Source organism: Gossypium hirsutum, chromosome D12 (genome assembly GCF_007990345.1).
Source record: "Gossypium hirsutum isolate 1008001.06 chromosome D12, Gossypium_hirsutum_v2.1, whole genome shotgun sequence".
Taxonomy (NCBI): Eukaryota; Viridiplantae; Streptophyta; class Magnoliopsida; order Malvales; family Malvaceae; genus Gossypium; species Gossypium hirsutum.
Genome location: NC_053448.1, coordinates 2,353,613 through 2,377,062, shown reverse-complemented (window position 1 = coordinate 2,377,062; position 23,450 = coordinate 2,353,613). Strand labels below are relative to the sequence as shown.

At 34.5% G+C, this 23,450-nt stretch overlaps 3 protein-coding genes across 5 annotated transcripts; all 3 read right to left on the bottom strand.

Moving 5' to 3' along the window:
- Positions 1-3,914: 3,914 nt before the first annotated feature.
- Positions 3,915-6,437, bottom strand: LOC121224621 (uncharacterized). The gene is made up of 4 exons (XM_041108199.1): positions 5,841-6,437; positions 5,357-5,586; positions 4,666-4,773; positions 3,915-4,257 (listed from the first exon to the last, which is right to left on the bottom strand). Exons 1-4 carry the CDS (start codon positions 6,025-6,027, stop codon positions 4,135-4,137), a joined length of 648 nt encoding a protein of 215 aa, XP_040964133.1. The 5' UTR covers positions 6,028-6,437; the 3' UTR covers positions 3,915-4,134.
- A 163-nt stretch (positions 6,438-6,600) lies between these two features.
- LOC121224620 (pyruvate kinase isozyme A, chloroplastic) lies at positions 6,601-9,931 on the bottom strand. 2 transcript variants are annotated; one of them, XM_041108198.1, is made up of 7 exons: positions 8,836-9,931; positions 8,609-8,696; positions 8,318-8,508; positions 7,982-8,091; positions 7,549-7,792; positions 7,194-7,428; positions 6,601-7,049 (listed from the first exon to the last, which is right to left on the bottom strand). In XM_041108198.1, exons 1-7 carry the CDS (start codon positions 9,358-9,360, stop codon positions 6,718-6,720), a joined length of 1,725 nt encoding a protein of 574 aa, XP_040964132.1. In that variant the 5' UTR covers positions 9,361-9,931; the 3' UTR covers positions 6,601-6,717. The 2 variants fall into 2 exon arrangements, with proteins under 2 accessions (XP_040964132.1, XP_040964131.1); XM_041108197.1 differs by having other exon boundaries at positions 7,973-8,091; positions 8,836-9,923.
- Positions 9,932-10,929: 998 nt separating this feature from the next.
- LOC121224619 (serine/threonine-protein kinase TOR) lies at positions 10,930-20,188 on the bottom strand. Of its 2 annotated transcripts, XM_041108195.1 has the most exons (24): positions 20,058-20,188; positions 19,915-19,980; positions 19,479-19,547; positions 19,273-19,383; positions 18,363-18,503; positions 18,148-18,276; positions 17,842-18,007; positions 17,460-17,674; positions 17,054-17,260; positions 15,758-15,871; positions 15,463-15,666; positions 15,141-15,221; positions 14,684-14,758; positions 14,547-14,613; positions 14,304-14,464; positions 13,951-14,124; positions 13,696-13,824; positions 13,526-13,609; positions 12,800-12,861; positions 12,645-12,717; positions 12,382-12,516; positions 11,847-12,020; positions 11,483-11,751; positions 10,930-11,107 (listed from the first exon to the last, which is right to left on the bottom strand). In XM_041108195.1, exons 3-24 carry the CDS (start codon positions 19,512-19,514, stop codon positions 11,089-11,091), a joined length of 2,826 nt encoding a protein of 941 aa, XP_040964129.1. In that variant the 5' UTR covers positions 19,515-19,547; positions 19,915-19,980; positions 20,058-20,188; the 3' UTR covers positions 10,930-11,088. The 2 variants fall into 2 exon arrangements, with proteins under 2 accessions (XP_040964129.1, XP_040964130.1); XM_041108196.1 differs by lacking the exons at positions 19,479-19,547; positions 19,915-19,980; positions 20,058-20,188 and adding an exon at positions 18,587-18,676.
- Positions 20,189-23,450: the final 3,262 nt, after the last annotated feature.

Sequence of the window (23,450 nt, the reverse complement as noted above, 5' to 3'; positions counted from 1 at the left end):
ATCTTTGGTTTAATTTTGATTATACTTAGTTTTACTCTGCCATAGTTTTTTTTTGGATGAAATTAGAATCTCAATAATAAATAATTTTTAAAAAAAATAAAAAATAAAAAATGTATCTTATATATTTATATTTTGTAAAATGTAAATGCGAAACCCAAACTAAAAAATGTAGCTTAAAATACTTTGAAAAAATAAAATTATCATTAATCTCTCTCACCCACAAATCCTATTATATATGTATACGTACAAGAATCAGAAATTTAGAATATAAAAATATCTGTTTAAAAATAACATTTAATAAAATAGTGAAACGTATGGTTTAAAACTAATTAATAATAACATATGAAATATTTATGTTACTAAAATGAAAAAAATAGATTAAATTGTTAATTATGGTGTTGTCATAAGTCTTGAGTTGATGTCGAGTTAACTTGTGATATCAACTCAATCAAATACATTATTAATATATACAACTGATAGAGATAGTAAAGTATGCATGATAAAATTAAAATGTATAGAAACGTCAAAATAAAGCTTTAATTGAGTGATAAATTATAGGTTTTACTAATGCACTTGACATGAGTTCAAATCCCATAATATATATTTTTCTTGGTTTTTTTAAGTGAAAAGACTAAAATATCCTTGAATAGTATTACTTATTTTAATTACAGAAAAACATTCAAATAACTTCTGACCGAGTTGGTAATCCAGTTGAGGGTGACACCAACTTAGTCAAAGATTTTATTAATAGTATATATATATATAAATATAATTGCCCCACTGGCTGGTAGTATCTTACTTGACTCTGAAAATGATAAAATTATCATTTAAACCATTAAGATTTTAAAAAATTACATGATAATATAAAGGTGAAATTGCGCTTTAACTCTTTTAAAAATTTATAACTCATTTTTAATTCTCCTAATGTAATTTCCCTATTTAATACCATACCTAATAAAATTATATTTTCCCTAATCCTTAGCAAACTAAAGATAATCATAAGGATATTATTAATATTTAGTCATGATGAGGTGCATCAAATTAAGGGGACAAACTTGTAATGCAAATTTATGATGACTTTAAATGGCATGCCCATAAAGCATAGAATAGTAGTGAGTGGTAGGTTTGTTTACGAGTTAAGTTATTTGTTTAAGTTGTGGAGTGAATCTTAATTCGATCAGTATGTGTATTGTTGCCAATACAGGAACTTGTGTGTTCGAGTAGTGGTGGAGCTAGAAAAAATTTTTTGGGGGGGCGCGGAATTAAATTGTATATTTTTACGATAGTAAAAATACAATTTCACCATTTTAATTGTCTATATCTTTATAATTTTTAAATGATTAAATCAAATTTTTATTATTTTGGGGGGCCAAAGTGTAATTTTACCATTACTAATTCAAAATTTTATAAACTATAAAGGGCCTAAATGAAAAATTTTCCATTTTAGGGGGGTCAAGGTCCTGCCTGCCCATTAGCTTCGCCACTAGGTTTGAGTGTGCGGAAGCGCATTATCCTCCTATTTATGGGTTGGGGAGGGGTTATGGGTAATTCTAGGTATTGTGCTAGAAAGAATAAATATTATCAGAACCTTTAATGAGATCTATAAAATAAGTTTCAACTCTAATATTTAATATTTGAACTTGATCTATCATATTTTGTAGTTTTATAATAAGTTAAAATATGCCATAAACTTTTGTACTCTTTGAAAATTTAGAATTTAGTCCTTGTACTTTTATTTCTAGGAATTTAGTCCCTATATTTTTCAGATTTTAAAATTTAGGTCCAACTGTTATACTGTTAATTTTTTTTTGTCAAATTTAGGTTAATTATATAGCTACCAAGTGAGTCTTTTTTTTTTTTAATTTTAAAATGTAAAACCAACAAATTCAACAAAAATAATTTAAAGTTGTTAACATTTGGATCTAAAATTTGAAAAGTAAAAACACTAAATTCTTAGGGACTAAATTACTAAATTTTGAAAAGTACAAGAACTAATGACATATTTTAACCTTTATAATAATATAATATATTATTTTCTTTTATATATTATATTGCAAAAAGATCAACTATAAATAATATAAAATACTGAATTTTAAATATAAAAAAAAGGCTGGACTAAATTTTAATAAAAGAGAATATATAAATTTATTAAATGTTAAACAAAAATAAAATTTAAAAAAACTAAAAAAATAATATAATAAATCTTATACTTAGGGTGTTTTTGATAAAATATTGAAAATTGACATTTCACTTAAAATAAAAACTTCAATCTTGAATTTTTTAAATGTGTTTGATATTTTTTAATTAATAGAATTTTTTAACAAAAAGTGTTCAACAATATAAGTAGTTAGATAGTTACTTTTTCAGTTGAAAATATTATATTAAGTTGACTTTATTTAAAATATGTTTTTGAAATAAATAATTTTTAAAAAAAAGAGTGAAATATTCAAATTAATATATATGTACTTTTATCCAAAACAATACAAAATAAAATAATAAATTATATTAATAAGATTAAATTTAAGAAATAAATAATTTTAAAAATAAAATTTAATTTTATCAAATAATATAAATATATTTGGTATTTTTTTTAATATATCAAAACAACTTTCTAGCGTAAATTCAGTACTTGTAAAATTTAATATTAAAAATTCAACTCTTAAATTCAACATTCAACATTCAACATTCAAGGGCAAAAAAGGAAAAGAAGTTAAAGATTGAAGGGCATGTAGGTTACGGTATACATATCTCCAAATGGGCTAATTTTTAATTGTCACCAATTATCATAATTATTTTAATCAAATTTTTTTTTTGTTAATTATTCCGTTGACTTTTAAAACAAAGTAACATGAAGATCATGTATTAAAAGTTAGATTGTATTTTGATCTCTCTATTTAAAAATAGACAAATTAGTCCTTATATGTTCAATCAAAGAACAAATTGATCAATTTGTTAAAAATATCATTCACTTGTATTATTAAAAACTAATGTGGTTGACAGGATAACCAGACGGTAAAATTTGGTATGTCACATAACCTCATTTTGATATACATGGATCAATTTCTAACAGTAGAAATGGGTGAATTTTTTAGTAGAAGGACCAATTTGCTCTTTGGTCTAATGTGTAGGAACTAATTTGCTCATTTTTTAAGAAGAGTAAAATGCAATCTAACTTTTAGTACAAGGCCTCCAAAGTACTTTTACCCAAAATTTGTCTTTTTCATACTTAATTTTTTTTCTATTTCTTCATTATTCCATTGTTTTTTTTTTCATAAAAATGCAAATAAAAAAATAATAGCTGTTGATGAGAAGTATCGACAAAAGAAGAGACACAGAGAAAAAAAATGGTGATGCAAAAGAGATCGATTCACCTAAACAGGTGGAGAGTCGAAGAAAAAGACAAGGAAAAAAGTTATTGTGAACGTAAAGGAGACTTAGTGCAAGGAGTGAGTACTTGGGGTTCCTTTTCTCATTGTCATGGAAGATATTTATAGAAAAAGTTTCTTTGTCTAATAGTGGTGACATGTCAGGTAGTTACCAATGGATTGTCATTATAAAGTAGACTTATTCTATTATTCCTTTTGTTACAGTACGAGATTGTGATGCTCAAGGAGACCCCAATGATCCCTGAAAAGAATGTTCACACTTGGAGCCAGAGGAATATTCACGTTGAAATGCAGGTGGTCTGACCCTAGCAATGAGTGGCTTAATGTTGGATGCGTTCCCGTTGCTAGAGTTAAGACCACTCGCCCCTCCCTTTTTCGGATTCAACATCCTTCCCTCTAAATTTAATATGGAACCTAAAGATCAAATTAAAATAAACTTGCTTTGCTAATATCAGTTGACCGGCCCCTCCCTTCTTCAAATTCAACATCATTCCCTCTAAATTTCCCACAATAGCATGCAAATTAATAAGAAACATAAAATATAACCATCTATATTTGAAGCGAATTTGGCAAACAAATTGGATAATGGAACAGTATGAAAGACACGGAGCTTTCAATTGGAGTGAAAAGTTCCTACCAATATACGAGGATTTTACAAAGACAACAAAACTACAGGAGGTGAAAGAAATATGCTACATAAACCTGTAATCTTTTAAGTCCAAGGAACTTTCCTGTATGTTGTTGTTCTTCAATTTAAACGAGGGGCTGTTTCAGAAATCCTTTCATCTTCCAGAAGTTCGTAAGGGTCGATGTATTGCGGCAGGGAAACTGATGTCTTATTTCCGTTATGAATGAATGATGGTCCAAAATACTGCACAAGGCAAAAGTATCAGTATATAGCCTTCATAACAAGCAAATCCAGACGAAGAGAACCGGCAACACTTCAAATGCAAATCCGCAAAAGAAGTAGCAAGGCTTTAGCATATAAGAGAGATACGATAAACCAAAAGTATAACCAAACTTTTAAAGGAAGATACAATGAAGAACAAGGTGATTCTTGAGGGTAATGAGAACAGTACATGATACTAATCAATGCAATAATATAAGCTGGTCAAATAAACATGGAGATAGTGTATACAAAAATTTCCAACCTTAGATTAAAGCAATGGAAAATACAATATGAGAGATTTAAGAATGGTTTTTTCCTCTAAGCCCACTGGAACCACTGCTATATTCTTTAATGATAGCAAAATCCAAGAGTGAAAGAAAGGGAGCTTACAAGGTAGAGGGCGGAAAAGAATGCGATAGTTAAAAGGATCAAAGGCCAAAAGGCAAGGAAGAAAGTTCCTCCAAGTGTTAGCAACAGTTTAGCCCGTGGAACTAGCCCCTGAACAATGAAAACAGAAGTTCATGTTTTGACAGTTTATATAAAGAAATTAAAATAAAACCGGGTCAACAGCAAAATTACTCAACTAAACAGCACGAGTAAATAAAGTTGTTTTTGGTTCTACAACAATCCCCAAAGGAAGATAAGAGAAAATTGGTCACATTTTCTAAATGTTTAATAAGCAATTACAACACCGGAAATGTGAAGAACCCGAGGCTTAGGTTAGTTAGTTCATGAAGTCACCCGTAAAAGCTAGCTTCAACCCTCAGCACCCACAATCCCTTTTGTTATCCTTGACCACGGCTTCTTTTGACAAAATAAAAACACTGAAAATGTAGTGAAGTCAGGTTCTCGTTTTTCTTCAAAACTCTGAAAATCTAGCTACCATTCCAATTCAGAATGTATATAATTGTGGTAAATTTACAATTTATGCAGTCAAATCAAATTAGCAAGATGAACCATATTAGTGTGCAAGAAAGAAAATCTTTAAAAAAGATACTCATGAAGATCCTGTAAGGCAATGAAAATGCAAGAAGGTTATCAGTGCAGACAACGCAAAATCATTAATAAAAATTCAGCGAACCTCAAGGCCTTCACTGTTCAATTCCATGGATCGCTCCCTTTGATTAGATAAGCTTTTCTCGAATTCAGTTGAGACAGCATTCCTTGTAGTGGAACTCCCCATTTCTTTCCCTATTTTCATATCCTCATTCAATTCATAATTGGATCTTTTGGCATCCTCCAGCAGTGAAGTGGGCGTCATCCCCCTCCTCTTCAACTCCTTCATAAACAGCGACTCAGGAGGCTCTTCCCCTATTACAAAAAACACCACACCCCAACTTATGAGCCCCTAAAGATATTGAAGCACCCACTTCAAACGAATTTCAAAGCAAGCATTAACAAGCCCCCGTGAATTATTTATGTTCATCTTTTTTTTTTAATGTATTCTTCGTTAGTTTTCTCAAAGCTTTTCAATTTCTTTGTGAAGGGCTTAACTCGGCTTAGTTTCAATTTTATCTAAATAATTAAAAAAAAAAGAGTAAAGGTTTAGAAATTGAAGAACATACCATTGCTTTTGTTGTCACCTTCTTGAGTAGCACAATAGATTCTAGATCTTTGCCTATGCAAGGACCTGAAGCTTCTACAACTATTAAAGTTGAGAATTTTCTTCCTGAAATCAGATTTTCCAGGACAACTTGACTGGGAAATCGAAATGGAAGAGAAGACAGGGTTCAGAATCTGTAGAGAAACCATTTTAATTTGCCTTTATTTCTCAGCATTAAACCTTTAAATAAATTTTTTTTTTGTAAAAAAAAGTGGAAATATTAAGAATTTTAAAATGAAGAAAATAGAAATAAAAGGAAGTTGAACACCTTTTCTAGCAAAAGAATGGGAAAGGAGTTTCTTTTTTACAAAAAGGTTGATGGAAATTAAGGTGTGGAGAGAAAGGAGGTACGTAGGAAGTAAGGAGCAGCAGGTGGTTGTTTGGTAGCGAAACCAAGGGAGCGCAAATTAGAGCGGGAGGGCTTTGGGTTACTAAAATGCGCGGGAGAAAGAGGTGGACTTTGTGGCTATGGATTGTGGTTTGTAAATAATCGTAAACACCTATCTCCTATGCTATGACCCACACACACTTCTTCACATTGCTCCATTCCTTCAAAAAAACATAAAATATCAGATTTTTTTCCTAAAGGAAAAGGACAAAATGTAATCAATATCGAAATTTGAGACGGATCTTGGTTGAAGATTGATTTTTTTAATAAAATCACAATTAATTCTCTGAGTAAGAAATTTTCAATTTCAGTCGAGGCATCCAAAATCGACAGATTTAAATCAAAGTGCCATAACAATGAATAGCAACTGGAAAACGTATGTGAAAGCAAACAAACTTATGAACATAAGCCAAAAGGATCAACATGTAGCTACAGTAGCAATGTAGTGTCCTTAAACAACCGTCTTCACTTGGATGGACTGAAACGCGGTGGAATTTATATGGGTTGGCGTTAAATCTGAGACCACCATAACCACATCTCCAGGTTTCAACAAGCCTTTTCTTCTTATAAGCTCAATGGTCGTTGAAATGTTCGCTTCCATGTCGTCATCTGACAGTTCAACAAGGAGGGGAATTACTCCCCATTGAAGATTCAGAGCCATACGGGTGCCATTGTCGCTTGTGAATGCAAATATGGGAGGGTATGGACGGTTACGAGAGAGGAGTGATGCCATTTGTCCATGCTTCGTGTACACGAAGATGGCATCGACTCCAAGATTATTGGCTGCACAGAATGATTGCACACGATTAGAATCAGAGCTTTCCTACATTCAGACAAGTCTAATGAAGAACCATATATGCAAACGAATCTAACTCTATGACAGCATAAAATGGTTCGAGTAAGGCTAATGAAGATAAAATTAAATACCCATTTCAACAGCACAATTGCAGATCTGCTCAGCAATGCGATCAGGCAATGACACACCAAGCCGGCGCTGATGAAGAATACTTTGTCGGTTTTCCTCCCGACTCCATAGTTCCATTCGACTACTAGCCATCTGCAAGATAGAAAGTGCCTTCTGCCCGTATGGTCCAATAGCCGACTCACCAGATAACATTAAGGCATCTGCATATTGCCTAACTGCTTCAGAAACATCTGCAACCTGAATGGGCACCGCAGAAGAATATATTTACAAAGAAATTTCTCCCTAAATACCAGTTACCTATGATGTTTCTTTTATAAGCAAATACCAATAGTAACATCTGCTGGAGTATGATATTACCTCGGCCCGTGTTGGAGTAGGGTATTCAACCATCGATTCAAGAAGTTGAGAAGCTACAATAACAGGCTTGTTCATTTCTCGGCAAACACGAGTTATTTCCTCTTGAACTGTCGGAATCTGTTCATAAGGGATTTCAACTCCAAGGTCACCACGAGCCACCATGATTCCATCGGAAGCCTCTACAATCTCTTTCAATTTCTGTAGTGATTCCAAGCTCTCAACCTTTGCCAATACCCTTGTGGATCTGCACACAGAAAAGTTCGACTTTCATAAACTTTGAGAGGCATATAGAAGAAAACCCTTTTTACTTTTAGTCTGAAAAATAAATTTTACAACTTTTCTTATTCGATACTAACATAAGTGAAAAAAAAAAATGCAGACACATTGTAAATATATAGTCAAGATGATATTTGAAAATGTTGACCTGGATGACCTCATGTATAGATAGTTCTTCAACTGCCTAACAGGATCAGCATCATTGACGAAAGAGAGGGCAATGAAGTCGACACCTTCAGAAACTCCAAACTCAATGTCAGCCCAGTCCTGTAGATTTGATGAAATATCATTTATGTTTATAAGCACTAAAAGGAATTATATTGCTTCCCAAAGCATGGCAGGACTAAAAATTATATGCTACTATAGCTTTTAGCTGGTTAAGACCAATATGAGGAGCAGTTTGACTTCCATGAACTCAATTTGGCTAAACTAAATTCAATATCTAAGAGACATTCCAAAATCAAAGCAGGAAAGCAATCATAATGAATTGAACCTTTTTTGATAGAGTAGGAAGCTCAGAATTTCTTGCTACAAGCTTTCCATTTCTCCAAAAGCTAAATTTGGCTCGAGGAAGAAACAGACCGGAGTCTGTACACTTACAACGCAAATCATTCCCAACTTTCTCAATTACTTGAAAGCTAGCCATTCCACCATCAATCACAAGTTCATCACCCACTTCAATACCTGCCATCCATACACAATACATTGATAGAGAACTAATCTCAAATAAAAATATCACCATTAGTCTTTGGTTGAAATGATTATTAACACCAAAGGACAGTACCTTCTGAAAAACCTTCATAGTTAGCCTGAATTGTAAATGGAGGGGAGCCCTCAAGCTTTTGAGCAGTAAATAACCAGGTGGAACCTTCCTGGTATCCCAACAAGGAATCAAGCCATCAAAATTGTTTCACTCTTCTCATAAAAGGGTATTTCCCACAATTAGAGCAAACTATAACAGATTCTAAAGTCGTAGAAAATAAAAGAAGGGGGGAAGAAAGGAATACATACCTCTGCTTTCACAGAAGAAGGAGCACCATGATCAAGCACATGGATCTGACTACCTTCAGTATCGATCATAACAGAAACACAGAACCCCTTTTCTTCATTCAACTGGTTGATCTTCTTAATCACATCACGGTGCCAATCCCGGGTGTTATGACACATATTAAGCCTAGCCACATTCATTCCACCCAATGCCAACTTCTCCAAATCCTGCGGTGAACAACAAGCCGGCCCTATGGTGCAAACAAGCTTTGTCTTCCTCATCCCCAAGAAACCCTTTTCTCGCAACTCCTCCTCCGATACTACATCCAAACCCATTTCTTCTTTTGCTTTCTTTACTTCCTCTAAACCACCAATTTGCACTGCTGCTTTGACTTCCACCCTACCCTTTCCCTTGCCCTTGACTTTACCTCCAGCCCTGCAAGGTACGACCTTGCCCCTACAAACTTCATTTTTTAGACCAAAATTTGTGGATCTTCTATCAGTTATCAGACTACGAGCAAGAATTGAATCGCTGGTGGCTACCGCCATGGCTTGAAAAACCAGGCTCAAATATATCGCACAGTGGATCTATATGTAAAACTAAAGCTTTGATCAATTAGTGTAGCATAAGGAAAGTGGTTAATTGGATACAGCGGAATGAAGTCACCTTCGAATTATTTCATAGAAATCTCAGATGAAATCTGTTTACTAGTTTTAGCAAATGAGCGGCGTTTACGAAGGGAGATTAGAATTTCTCAACTCAAATGGAGATCGGAATAGTTATTTATTTTTAATGAAAGAAATAAGATAGGGACAAAAGTAAAAACAGTGCGATTGCCTCGTGTTCCTCGTTGCCTGTTTTGACGCATTAAATTATTTGAAAAAAGAATGGTAGAGAGAGAGGGGGAGCGCCTGGCATTTGACAGGAGCGGAAAATCTCAGCGGTCAAGTACCAGGTGACAGGGTGCATGCGACACAACACAAGCCACTTTCCTGCACAGCAACAACAGAGAAAGTTGTCGTCAAGTGGAGTGGTTGGGTTGGGTACAGCAAACAAACTGAACTGCATCGGCCTTTGGTGATGAGTGGCTCACTTTAAATCTGCATCATTAACAAACTGACAATGGGAGGCATTAAGGCTAGTTGGATGGGACTCATGGGAGTGAGATTCAAAATAACAGAGAAGGTAAGATTAGTTATCGTGAGAGTAAGTTTAGGTATTATAGCAGCAAGAATAAAAGTATATTTAGATTTAAATACAATTGTAACAATGAGAGAATGAAACATAATCATTAACAACATTAAGTTAAATCTTATTTATATTTAAAAATATTTTTCATGATAAAATATGTTAGATAATATTTTAATAAATAATTTAAATTTTATAAAAAAATCATTATGTTTGTATTTATTTGTTATTATATAAAAAATTCTAAATTTAATTAATTAAAATTAATATTGAGTCATATAAGTGTATATTTATTAAATTATTATAAAAATCAAAATAATAACAAAGACAACTTTGTTTATGTATTTAATTTTTAATTGATAGGAAAAAGTTCCGCTCAATATGAAGGTAACACGTGCGAGGGTGTACGTTGCCGCGCGTGAATACAAGGGGTTAAAACTTAACACTGTACTCCACTGGGAGTGGAGTACTTTTACCAACAAGATGTTTCTGTTCCATTGAAAATTAGGAAGAACCATAAATACTTTTGTAGGACAACCAATCTCACCGCTTAGTATCCAACCGTGTTTAAACATCTGCGAGCAATAATATAAATATATTCTCTAAATTCCATTTCACCATCGAAGCCGTTAGATCCGAAGGGCATACACTGGAGGTCGGTTCGAATTTGTGATTTAATTTTGATTTTAGATAAAATTAAAATACTTTTTTTTAATTCAAATAAACTCGCTATCTAAAAAACTGGAATTAAATTCAATTTTTTTTAAATTTTATAAAGAAAATTAAAAATCTAAATGTAACCTTTGTAAAATGTAAAATCTTTTTATCTATGAACCAATTAAAAATGTAACCAAAAAAAAAAATCCTTTATCGAAATAAGTAGATTTTGATTAACCTCAAGGAGTCGTATGTAGTCGATGAGAATAACGTGAGAAAACTGCAAAAAATTATTAATTTAAAATAATGCGTATGCAATACATGGCCAGAAAGAGACGAGATATCTGTAATATATACTTTATATACACATAAATTACAGATGTATACAAAATGTTATGCACAAATATACCATTTCTTTTTTGTTCTTGAGATCACCAAAAAGGACACCACCTGCAGGAAATGAGCATGGAAATGTCGAGATTAGTTAGTGACTGAGTGAGTTAATTAACTTTATCAATGGGCACTACCCATCCACAGCAAGCATAAAATTTATATATCATATGTGAATAAGTCTAATGGACACCAACTGGACTTGCCCGATACTTGACAAAGATTGAACAGAATATCAAACCTAAAAGAGAAAAAGAGAAGAATAGGTACACACTCAAAATATGTTGAGGTGCGTTCCTGTTTGTCATTTTAATATCCTACTATGTATATAAAAATCCAATATATACCTTTTAACAAAATTCTAGAACACATATATAGACAGACATGCACCAAAAATATAAACATGGAAAGAAGAGAAATAGCAGAGCATCATACCCAACATAGTTCTGGCACAAATTTTCATGTGATGTAGCTTGGAGAATTAACTTTTGAACTTGCAATTTTACGGACAAACCATGTTCCACTTCTCGGTTATCTCCAGAAGTTAATGTGCTGTGATCGACTACGTTTTGCATGGAACATGCAGGTATTGATGAGCATGAAGATGAAAAATCACGTCCAGTCAGTTTGTTACTCATGCGAGCCATAACCACCACAGCCCGCTCATTCAATACCTCATTAGCATCACCAAGTTGATTGACAGCCTAGAGAGAGAGAGTAATTTGGTTTTTAAGCACCATCATGTGACAAACATTAAATAACAAAAAAGGAAATAGCAAAACTTGGGACATCATAAAACCTGAAGAAGTTCCCTTTCACGTGCCCCCCGCTGAGGTTGACCAAGCTCTTTGCTTTGAGCAGTTTCTTCTGTGTTTATAACAGCAGGGGCATGATTACTGGCAAACATTGAGATTTGAGGGACTTCATTGAAATTGAAAAGACGCCAATTAATGAGAGGATCATGAACAAATGCCTGAAGAAGATTTGATTTGAGAGTCAACTTCCTCTAACTTGCACATGAAGCCAAAAACAAAAGTATATATATAAAATATTCCCATCATAGTGATGGATTTCAACATAGCACAATCAGCATATATATATGCATATATACATATATGTATATATAGAGAGAGAGACATTCTCTGATAAACTACATATATCTGTTGTAAATTACCTGCAGTCCCACATCGGAACCATAATTACTTCTTTTCATTTTTTTTCTAGTAAAATTGCAAAGTTCTCCACAGTATGATTAACAATCAATAAACTTTAGCCTTGTTCAAAAGCTTTATAGGAGCAAAAAGAGCACAAATTTAAAATCTAGAGGTTCATACCTCCATCATAGCCATAACACTATCCTTATTTGTGCGGAGAACTTGCATCACATTTTCACATGTTGAACGGAAATTTCCCTCAATACCACTGACCTCCATAGCTTTCAGAAGCATTCTAGTCAAGCGGAAAGGAACCTGAATGAAAAGAATTAAACTCAGCATACACAAACAATTGTACAGAGAGAAGATACAGAGCCCGTTCCCCCACCCCTCAACCCAAAATAATGACAAAATTAACTTGGTAGTCGTTTCACTGGACATGCCTTTTCAGGGAACTTTTCCCGGTTCATAGAGGCTTCAAAACAGTCTCCGAAATCTATGTGTAGAATCTTCCCACTGCAAAACAGTATCAAGATTCAAGACTATGAAGTACATAAATCCTTGATAACTAAAACACAACTTCCTGTAATTTTTATACCTATAGCGATGCAGCATGAGATTACTTGGGTGACGATCACCTAAGCCAAGGAGGTAACCAACCTGCGAAAAGCCATTCATCATCAACTTATTTCAAAATCACAATGAAATTGTAAGTTTAGACAATGATGTTCAACATATAAAATAACATCAACACTCTACTTTCTAGGTGTTTTTGGGCAAATAATTGACCTGCAATATAAGATCTCCAAAGTCATCTGTAGCATTGAGATATCACCGTATTACATTAAAAGTAATAATGGATAAAGCTCCAGTTTTATGCTAAAAGTTAAGTCTGCTAATTCTTTTAATCGTACAAGTTTCTTAAAAGGTAGAATTGTGTGATTGCATGCCATGTTACTAGCATAGATAAGCAGGCATAGAAGTCTATAGCAAATTCTTTCTGCATAAACAATGAGGAATACATTGAGTTATCTTGATTTTTGCCAAAGCGGGATAATTTACTTAATAATCAAGCAATTGAATGGAAAAACAAATGACGAAACTAAACATCGTAGATTATATTTCCAGTAGATATCAGGGTCAATATGGCTTCAAACAAGTGGCAATCCAAACCTTTTACCATTAATCACCATCATAAGAACGGACAATATGATTGCATAGTGGGACCCAGTGCTTAATAAATTTAATTTAAATGTGAAGAGTGCCAGCTCCTTTTACAGCCAGAATCTTGCAGTTATTATGGACTAAGAAGGTAAGCACATACCATGCTCATTACAGCTAAACTTCGGGTATAATTTGTCCTCCTCTCTAGCCACACCTCAGAAGTACGACTTTTTAACCAAAGAACCTAGCCAATCCAGATGTATATAGTCAAAAGTCAATCAATGTTACTGGAAAAATGATATGATAAATATGACAATCAGGATCACGTACTCTGGCCAGATCATTTCCTTCAGTATTTAGTAGAGCATATTCGAATACTTCTACTTTAGAAATGAGTGGTAAATGATCATAATCCGGTGCAAAACTTAGCATATATTTGTGCTCCTGATTTAGGGTGATCTGAAACCATGAAGTACATGTAAAGTTAAATGTGATTTTTATGCCATAACACCATCATCTATGAACAAATACAATTCTAGCTGAGCTATAGAACTAAAAGGAGGTATCTGATAATCTTCAACCCACCCTTCTGGCATCTCTGTATTCCCTTATGAGGTGGTGCAAGGTATCACAATTAGGGACCCATCCAATCAACCCACTGTTTGGAGATAGTGGAATGACAGCATATTGCTGAATAGATAGATCTTTCTCTGCAGTTTTTCTAGAGTTCTCCAGCAGAGTGTTCACTAAGCCAAAAAGCTGACAATTTGACCATCAAAAGATATCAGCCCCATACATTAAGTATGAAAATATTAAATTAAAGTTCTGTTTAGGACAGCAGAATCAATGAAAGCCTCCAAATGCCAGCACATGAACCATAGAATCAACAAGCATGAATCTGAAATACAAAAAGGGACATAAAAGAAACTTGATAATACCTGCATGACACGTTCATCCTGGCGAAGATCTTCATGTCCTTTTAGTAAGAAGGCATAATCTTCACCATCACTCCCATGAATAGTCAATTTCCGAGGGCGTTGTTTGGAAGTTATGACATCAAGCTGATGTGCAAATGATGCAATGGTTACCACTGGTGATTCTGAAAATAAGAAATGGATTTTTCTAGTTAGCCGACTTAGATTTATCCCAAGACATCCATGTAAAACAACCATTGAGCTTACCTGCACGATATGTCCCAGGAACTGCAAGCTCCAAATCACGACATTCCACCAACTCAGGAGAAACAGACTGCAGCACGTAAAATGAAAATTTAGTGTCATTGCGTTAGTTGTGAACAAATTAAGAAAGCGATACTTGCCTGCAGGTCCAGGGTAGTAAGACTTTGAAGTTGTTTGTCTATCCTCTTGAAAACATGATAATATAGATCCCATGCCTGATGAATTCAATAAATAATTAGGAGATATCTCATGCTTCTGGTAACCCACGGGCAAAAAGGAACAGATGAACCACCAATATATTCTAACCAGCATCCTTATTTGACAGATGAGTGTTTATAAATGCCTTGAAGGACATGCCTAAAGCTAGATAGATTCAAGGAAGAGGTTCCACATAAGTAGGTGGCAAAATCAGGTCAGACTACAAGCAAAGGTACGGACAACTGGTTTTATTGCCAAAATTAGGCAATTAATCAGCCCTGATAACAACAATATTGTTCACACTGGGCAAGTAGAATAGTTTCTCATACCCCAAAATCACCTAGGGAAAGACTCCAATATTTTTATAATCTAGTAATCTAATCATCAAACATTTCATACCTGCGTAAGCTCGGCATCCTTTCCAGTTCTCTTATATTTCACGCAGCATTCATAGGCCTGTGACAAGTCATGGTGGTATGCCTACAATACGATGAAAATAAATTGAATTAAATGAACACACAATCTCAAAATCTCCTAAAGTGGAAGGTGGATTTCAATATATCAGGAAAAATATGACTCATAGCACCAAAGTATGCAACAAGGTCAGGAGTGTTCACTATTAAATACAATACAAAATTCCATTGATTGAGCTGAATATACATAAGTTGCAGAAAATCCCTAGTGTGGAAAAACTTGCTAACAGCAAGAAACAATAAGAAACCTCGATGAATGCTCTCTCTTTTATGGTGGTATTGTCCCTCATTGCCCCTTCCTCAAGCATCTCATGTAATGGCTCCAAGACTTTCAGCATCCCTTCAATGTTATGTTCGCCGAAGTATAGACGACTAGCTTCTTCTAGTGCCTCATGCCATGACTCATGCCAAAGTATTGCAACCCTGATTAGTTCCTTGGATACCAGTTGTGCCTATGTATAGATGAAATCTAGTTATAAAGAAAATAACTAAGGGAAATACAATGAAGCAAAATAAAACAAAAACTAATTTTAATTATTTAACCTGATCCACAAGTACACCACTGTGCTGACGTACTTTGTCAACCACTTCTTGAGCTGCTGCTTTACGTAAATTGCTTATGGACTTGCACGCAACAAGAAGAGGGTACATAAGAGCCTGTAACAAGAATTAAATCAGTCAAGCAAATAAAGAGGCTCAAAACAATTTGAATCAAGGTAGCTACAGCACCAAGAGCTCCAATTAAGTTACGGAAAGTTATTCTGAGCATTTAGTTTCTTGCATTATACTATGCCACAGAATAACAGATATATTCAATTCAAAATTGGTGATTTCAAGTCGTTGACTAGAGTTCTGGAAGAAGTGCAAGACCCTCATGAGGTTCAACAAAAAGGTAATTCGCACTGCCTACATGTAAATACTGAAAAAGGAACACTGCCCAAAGGTTGGTACAGACAGGCCATTTTTCAATAGGTGTTCGACTCTCAATTTCAATACTTTGCATGACATACTATTTTCATCAGATATCCAGCCAACTAAGATTAAAAGGGTTGTTAGCTCAGCAGGACAGGTGGCAATAAACCCAAATTTAGAGGAATGACACTCTCATGAGATCAATAGCAGTATCAGATTTATTACTATTATTAATTAATGTTGTAATCATGATTAGGCTATGTCAGCAGGCTATATTAACGAAGCCCTATGAGGATACTAAGATTTCCCTTCTGTAACTAAATTTGGGCATCTATCGTAAGTTTAGAGGTCAGTGGAAAAAGTTTTGATTGCCATGGTAGTTGTGACTGTCAAATTTTAAGTATAACAAGATCGTCCCTTTTTCTTGATTAATTCTAGATACTTGGCACAATTTTGTAAGTATAGCTACAGACATTTCATTAGTTACTGCATCCTCTCGTCTAGTACTACCATAAAAGAACCAGAACTCTCCATTTTCATACTTACTAGCCAACAACCAGAACTCTCCATTTTCACACAGACTCACAGTTGTATTGCATCCTATTCTCTCATCCTGCTTGTCCACATGAATGTACTCCACATTGCCTCTTCCTCATGGGTATCTCAAATTCCATTCATTACTTGTGAGCAACATTTTAATCCCAATAATACAATTTCCCATGAAAAGAACTCTTCCTATAACTTTCTATAACATACTTTCACTTGAAGCATATATAAATGCAAATTAACATCTGTTACTTGGACTAACAAATAGTAAGATAAACACAAAAAAGGAGGATTTTAAGCTTTCAAAGCAATTCATACACTACTTGGCTAACATTCTTAAATGATAAATATTGAAGAAGAACATAAATAATCAAGACAAACCTGAGGATGACTTTGCCCAATTCGCACCAAAAGTGATTGTATGAGTTCTCTCACAGCATGGTTATTTGAATGGATTCTAGCAATTATTTGAGGTAAAACAACTAGCCAAGTGTTGATATTAACATGGGAAAATCCTATCTGTAGGGCCATTTGCACTTCTGAGGTAGCTCCATGGTTAAACCACAAGGTAAGAAGGCGAAGTATATCCTGAAAAAATAATAGAGTTTAAGAAAAATGCTTAGAAAGGCCCCGCCAAGTTATCAAAGTAGAAGTTGATAAGGTAATAGAAAATAGGTAAGATCCCAAAGAAAACAACAATTGCAATCATTGAAGAATATGTACAATTATTAAGCCTAAATTTTGCTAAAACATAATTTTGAAATGACCTTTTATACAGTCAACATACCTGTAGACTGTCATTGACACCTTTGGTGTTTGCTGCACATGCTATTGAATGGAAATATCCAGTGACAGCTGCAACAACGAACTGAGAGGCAATAGTTGGAAAACCTCTTAAAGTATAATGAGACATGACAGCTGTATTGAACAACGCCCATGCATGCCATGCTTTTGCCCATTTTGTCGCACATTGAGTGGCATTCCTAAATGCTGTCAGGATCTCTATGGACCAAAATAAAAAATCATTTACCAAGAGGGAAAAAAAAAGATAAAAATTTCAAGCATTCATGAACCAATAAAAAATGCTTCCTTTATTTGGTTCCATAACAAGTAATCTGATGAAAATGACGAAATATACTGCAAAGAAGTAATACCAAGCTATTAGCTACCTTGTATGGAATCGTCATCCAATCCAGGTGCTAGTGACCACTGCCAAGCTCCAAGTTTATGATACACGCGAGCCAGGAGTGGAACATTTGCATTTGTACCACTCATTGAAGCAGTTGATGCAATAGATTGGATATTTAGGGAAATTGAAAACTCTCTAGCCAAATTCTGCAATGGTGATGTGAATCGTGTAACTGCTAAGAACTTAGAAATGAGTAGTAAATGCTCACCAGAAGGTGTACACATTATAGTAGATTATGCAAGACAAGCTAGAACAAAGAGAAGTGCACTTGATTGAAAGAGGATACCTGCAGTCTGGCAAATGCTTCCTTTCGCTTATGATCATCACCAAGCGACCATTGATATTTCAAGTAAGCCAGCATAACTTGAGGAGGCCCGTGATATCTTACATTTTCAGGAGACGCTTCCGGATCATACTATGCAACATCCAAAATAAGGTCAAAGTAAGAAAATAAGCACACTTTCATATTCTGGCAGGTTTAGAAATGCAAGAAGTAGAGACCTGTAAGAGCTTAATTAAGGTAGACCTAGCTTGACTTATCCTTCCATTCTTCCGACAAAGAGAAGCAAACTTGAGCCAGGTTTCAATATCTTCAGTTGGAGGTAAAACAAGAGCTCTAACAGCCAAAAGACCTTGCCAGACCTGCATATTTGAAAATATAATCAACTAACAAGCATAATGATAATGAGACACATAGCAGGGAAAGAGTACAAACAGCACTAAACTCATTCCACTTGAGAAAATGTGAATACTTAGCGAACAACAGCTCTAACAGCCAAAAGAGGCTGGTTTACAAGGATAGCCCTTTCAATTGCCTATAAGATTAGCACCATAATACAAACTTGTTAGATAGTAAACATGCATCATAAGACAACTGTCAGCAAGTACAGATTGAGCTGCCATCCTAACTGAAATCTGAAGTATTAAATCTTTCCATACTGACCTATGCAGACCTCAAATAATGTTTTCTTAAGAAAGTCACTAAACAATGTTAAGCTAAAGCAAAATACAAGTGCTACAGTGAAAAAAGGCACGGCAGTGGGGAGGGAAGCTTGGCAGGGAGGATAAAGAGACTTCTAGAGAAATAAAAGAGGCAGCTGGGATCCCATAGAAATAAAGCTCAATCTCGTATCACCTTGAAAAAGATACTTGAAGTAAATATTGGAACATCCTTACATTAAAGGAAAAGATAAAAAATGAAAGAGGAAATTAAAGAATGGGGACAACAAATAAGCACTTAAAACTATTATTTATTATATAAAAATAAAGGTAGAAAGAATTTCTCTCTTTTTCGGTCTGCCAATTATAACTTCATAGTATTATATACAGAAAAACTACCCACTGAATATAGTTTAACGATAGCAATACTAATAGACAGAGTGGAAAACACTTTGCCAATGTTATTGTTTACCTCAACATTACGTTTTGCACCTTGTATCCTCTCAGTCCACATATTGCGAATTAGGGCACGCCGGCCTTCAGCAACTGGATTTCCCACAGGGAGCGTGCAATAATCTATGACCTGCAATAAATGATGGCTTCCCTGAGTATCATTCTTGCTTACCGAAAAGAACTAAAAAGCAACAAACTGAATCCAAAAATATATGTAGAATAAACCTCCTCTAGTTCTGAAAGCTGCTGAACACGGACCATATTGCTGTAAGCACGCTCATAGCTTTCCAAAACCTTAAGAAGAAGGTATTAAAAATCATGAAGTCAGCGTAAAAGAATTTGTAAACTTTCTTAACTAGAAATCACAATGGTACCTTTCAAGGAACTGCTACAAAAAATTAGAAATAAACTACTATTCATCCAGTAACCTAAACCGTTTTTTTTTTTCTTTTTTCCTTTTTTTTTTAGAGGGGGGGGGGAGATCCTAAAGTTCTATCATGTAATTTCATCATTTTCATTACATTCAAAGAAAGAACCTTATAATTGTCACTCCAACAAAGAATAAAGAATGAAATGAATGATGCCAAAGGAAACAAGTAAACAGTACCCCAGAAGACAATCTAATAAGCAGTTCAAAATTTTAAGGACTGTGGAGACTAACCAAAGCAGCAAGCTCTGTTGCTAGGCACTTTCTAGCTCTCTCAACATATTCGCGTGCCTCATCATACTGAGAATGTTATAGAGAAGTAATGATAGCATTCACAAGAATAATAGAAAAAGGAAGAGTACGGATAGAAAACTTACCTTTCCCCTCCGAACTAATAGAACAACTCTGAAGAATGTACCATTGCTGCTTCCATCACCACTAGCAGCAGTGTTCCCTAACCCCGAAGTTTGGTTTCATCACCATCATCTAATCGAGAGACATACTCCGCCATTGATCCATTCTCCCATATTCCAAGCAGCATTTGCAGCCTAGAATATAAACTCATAAATACAAGCATGATATTGATATCTTGGCATCTACACAACATAAACAACCCATTGGCCATTCCAATCGAGCAGAGGGCTCAGCTGGAGTCCAATACTCTTTACACAGTTGTTAAGCTCTTCCCATCGAGCCAAAGCAGCAAGGCATCGCATCCGTCCTGTAACATACGCAATGCATTAAAATGTTTCAAGAAACTATAGGAAGTAAAATATATTTCTAAGCTCAATTACTATGAGGTACAAAAAAGATATGTGAAATTTTTACTTGAGCAAATGAAACCAAAATACTATGATAATCGATATATTTACACAACCTTACTACTGCAACCAACAATAATTTCCAGAGTGGAAACACACTCATTTCTTTGAAAAAAAAAAGGTGAAGAGAAACATAAACTTCAATAGAACAAGTGAGGTGCTTTGTCTATCAAAAGACCTTCAAAGAAAAAAAAACTCTGATCCTAAATATTCCATACACATTATTTACCATTGAAAAAAAAATGAAGAGAAGGTGCTAACCATCAGTGTCTGTTTGCTACAGTAAGTGCTTCAGTGTGACTACTGATGTTTTCTTGCACTGATAATTTTTTTTTTTAATTCAAGAAGACTTTTGCTTTTTCATTTCTGATAAAGATCCACACCCGTTCTAAGTTGGACAATGTGTAAACAATAAGCGTTGCAAAAATCTTTCTCCTAATAAGAATGGTGAAAAAATAATAAATATTCATAAACCTTAAACATACAACTGTCCCACAAAACAAAGAGAATTTGAAGTTCTCAGATTACAATATGCCTCCTATTAATAACCTGCAGCAATCTTTATTTGTTTTTTTAGAGAAATTAAGATAATTCTTCCTTCATTTGAAGAATACGGTAATCAAGAGCATGCAAGCGTTAAAAGAAAGAATATAACCAATAATAAAAAGTATCGTGCTAAGTTGATACCTAGTGTAGCCTCTAGAACAAGATGTGGCTGATGCTGAGTGCTTTGGCATGATGCTTGAGACATTCCATCTCTGCAGTTTCATACCAATAAATACAAACATGTAATACTTTTCATTTCCCCATTTTGACAAGCCTTTGTATTTGAGTAAGGCTATGAAATAGTAATTTGGGAACGACAGCAGAAAACTACAGCAACATAAAAGCTCTAGAGAATCACGTAAAGCAATAGGAAATCAAATGTCCAATACCTGACTCCTTCAACTGAACATCCAAATTTGTAGGGCATAGGTCAATATTCCAACAGCAGCCTAAAAAGGTTAAAAAAATACATTAGACCTAATAAATAGACAAAAATAGGGCAAAGCAAGTAGATAGAAAAACCACACACAGATATATTTTATCACTCTGCTGTGTAACTATTATTATGTGTATGAGGGCTTCAACTACAGAACAGTTAGCATCCATCTTTTGAGAAGCACCTTCGATTCCATTTCTTTGTATAGAGCCTGCAAAAGCTCGACACGATATTGATAAGGAAGATAATTTCACGTACAAAGGACATAAAGAACATAATCAGCAAAGCCTTCTCAAAGAACAACATAACCTTTCAGCAAGTGCACCAAGTAGACGGATGTCTATAGGAAGAGTCTTTCATCATGTCCAGAATCAGCTGAAACACATTGCTTTTTTAAAGAAAGAGATTGTAGATGACCAAAGAAGGCACTAAGTTGTTTGAGTGCAACGTATTTTAAAGTTTGACAAACATAAGATTCTCTATTAAATGTATGGATCCAATCACCCAGCAAATAGTGAGCGTTACAAAGCTTAATACAGCAAAGGCTCGTATCACACAATTCTTTTTTTCCAGTGATTTTAAATCTAATATTGTGCATGGAACAGTTTGAAGATTAGAATAACTCTAGACAAATCTAATGCAGAAAAAAAAATAGAGGAAAAAGAACAGCAGCTTAGGAAAATAGGGACGACATGGCTGAATGGAATACCAAGTTAAGCAAGAGTGGCCAAAATTTCAGGAGAAATGGGAAAGAAAATGCCATCTCTAACTCGAACAACGCCTCTGACTAATCATCAGTTGAGACCACAACTAACAAACCAGCGGCAAACAATCACGACCAAAAAATGCTGCAAAAGGAACAGATTAGGAACCTAACCCCAAAGAAAGATATACCAACATAACTCATATACTTACCTGTAATTGCGCTAGCCGAAATGGTCGTAATGCTGGCGAAGGAGATCTTCAAAAGTCAAGTAAATGCCTCACCATCTGCCCAATCTTCTTTGTACTGCCTGAGAAGCTTCTCCCAGCAGTGCCAAACCGACCCTTGACCTAACACAGACTTTTACATCAGACAAGCCTCTAAATTACATGAAATAATGTACATGAGGTACTTGTTAAAAAACAAAACAATATAACATCACTTGTAACTTGAAAGGACAATTATATCAATATAGAGCATAAGGGTGAAAGGGCAAAATGCCAAATTCTGTGTATCCAACAAGCATAACACCCATAAGAAACACACAAGATAAGCAATGATGTATACACATTGTTGATGCTCACATCCACAATAGAAAAACCCAACACCCAGAAATTCATGTAAATACCAGTGCAGACAAAGCCTTCCACTTCAGAAGTCTCTACAGCAGGAACAGCAAAAAAAGCCCAGGAACAAGTTACATAGCAAGATTACTTGTATGTTGAGGTGGCAAATGAAGGGGCTGGATTCGGGGTTTAGGTCATGTCAGGTTTTGAGTCATTTTCAAGATAGGGTTCAGGCTAGTCAAGTTGTTTTTAGACTTTATGGAAGATGGAAAACCATTTCATAACAACTTTTAGAGCTTGGCTTTTCATAATCAAATCATTCAGGTTCGATTCTAGGATTCTATATGAATTTTCTGGTTCAGCTTAAGCAGTTAACAACTTTTTTTTTCCCTTTATATTTCCACCAATTATTCAGCCTGAATGATTTTGTCAAGTTTTTTGCCACCTCCTCTACACATAAATTTTGATATTCCCAATCCAAAAAAGTTGGCTACCATTTTTCATTTTATCCACCTCCAGTAAACTGTTGAGACTATCATCCATCATATCTTTTTTAACAAAGTAGCAAGCCAATTACTTAATCATTACCTTCTCCTTCCACACTTAAAGATAGCCTAAGACATCCTTAGGGTAAATCAATACAAATTATACCAAGGAATATAATAAGTTACGATAAGAGGATAAGCAATCTCCAAAGC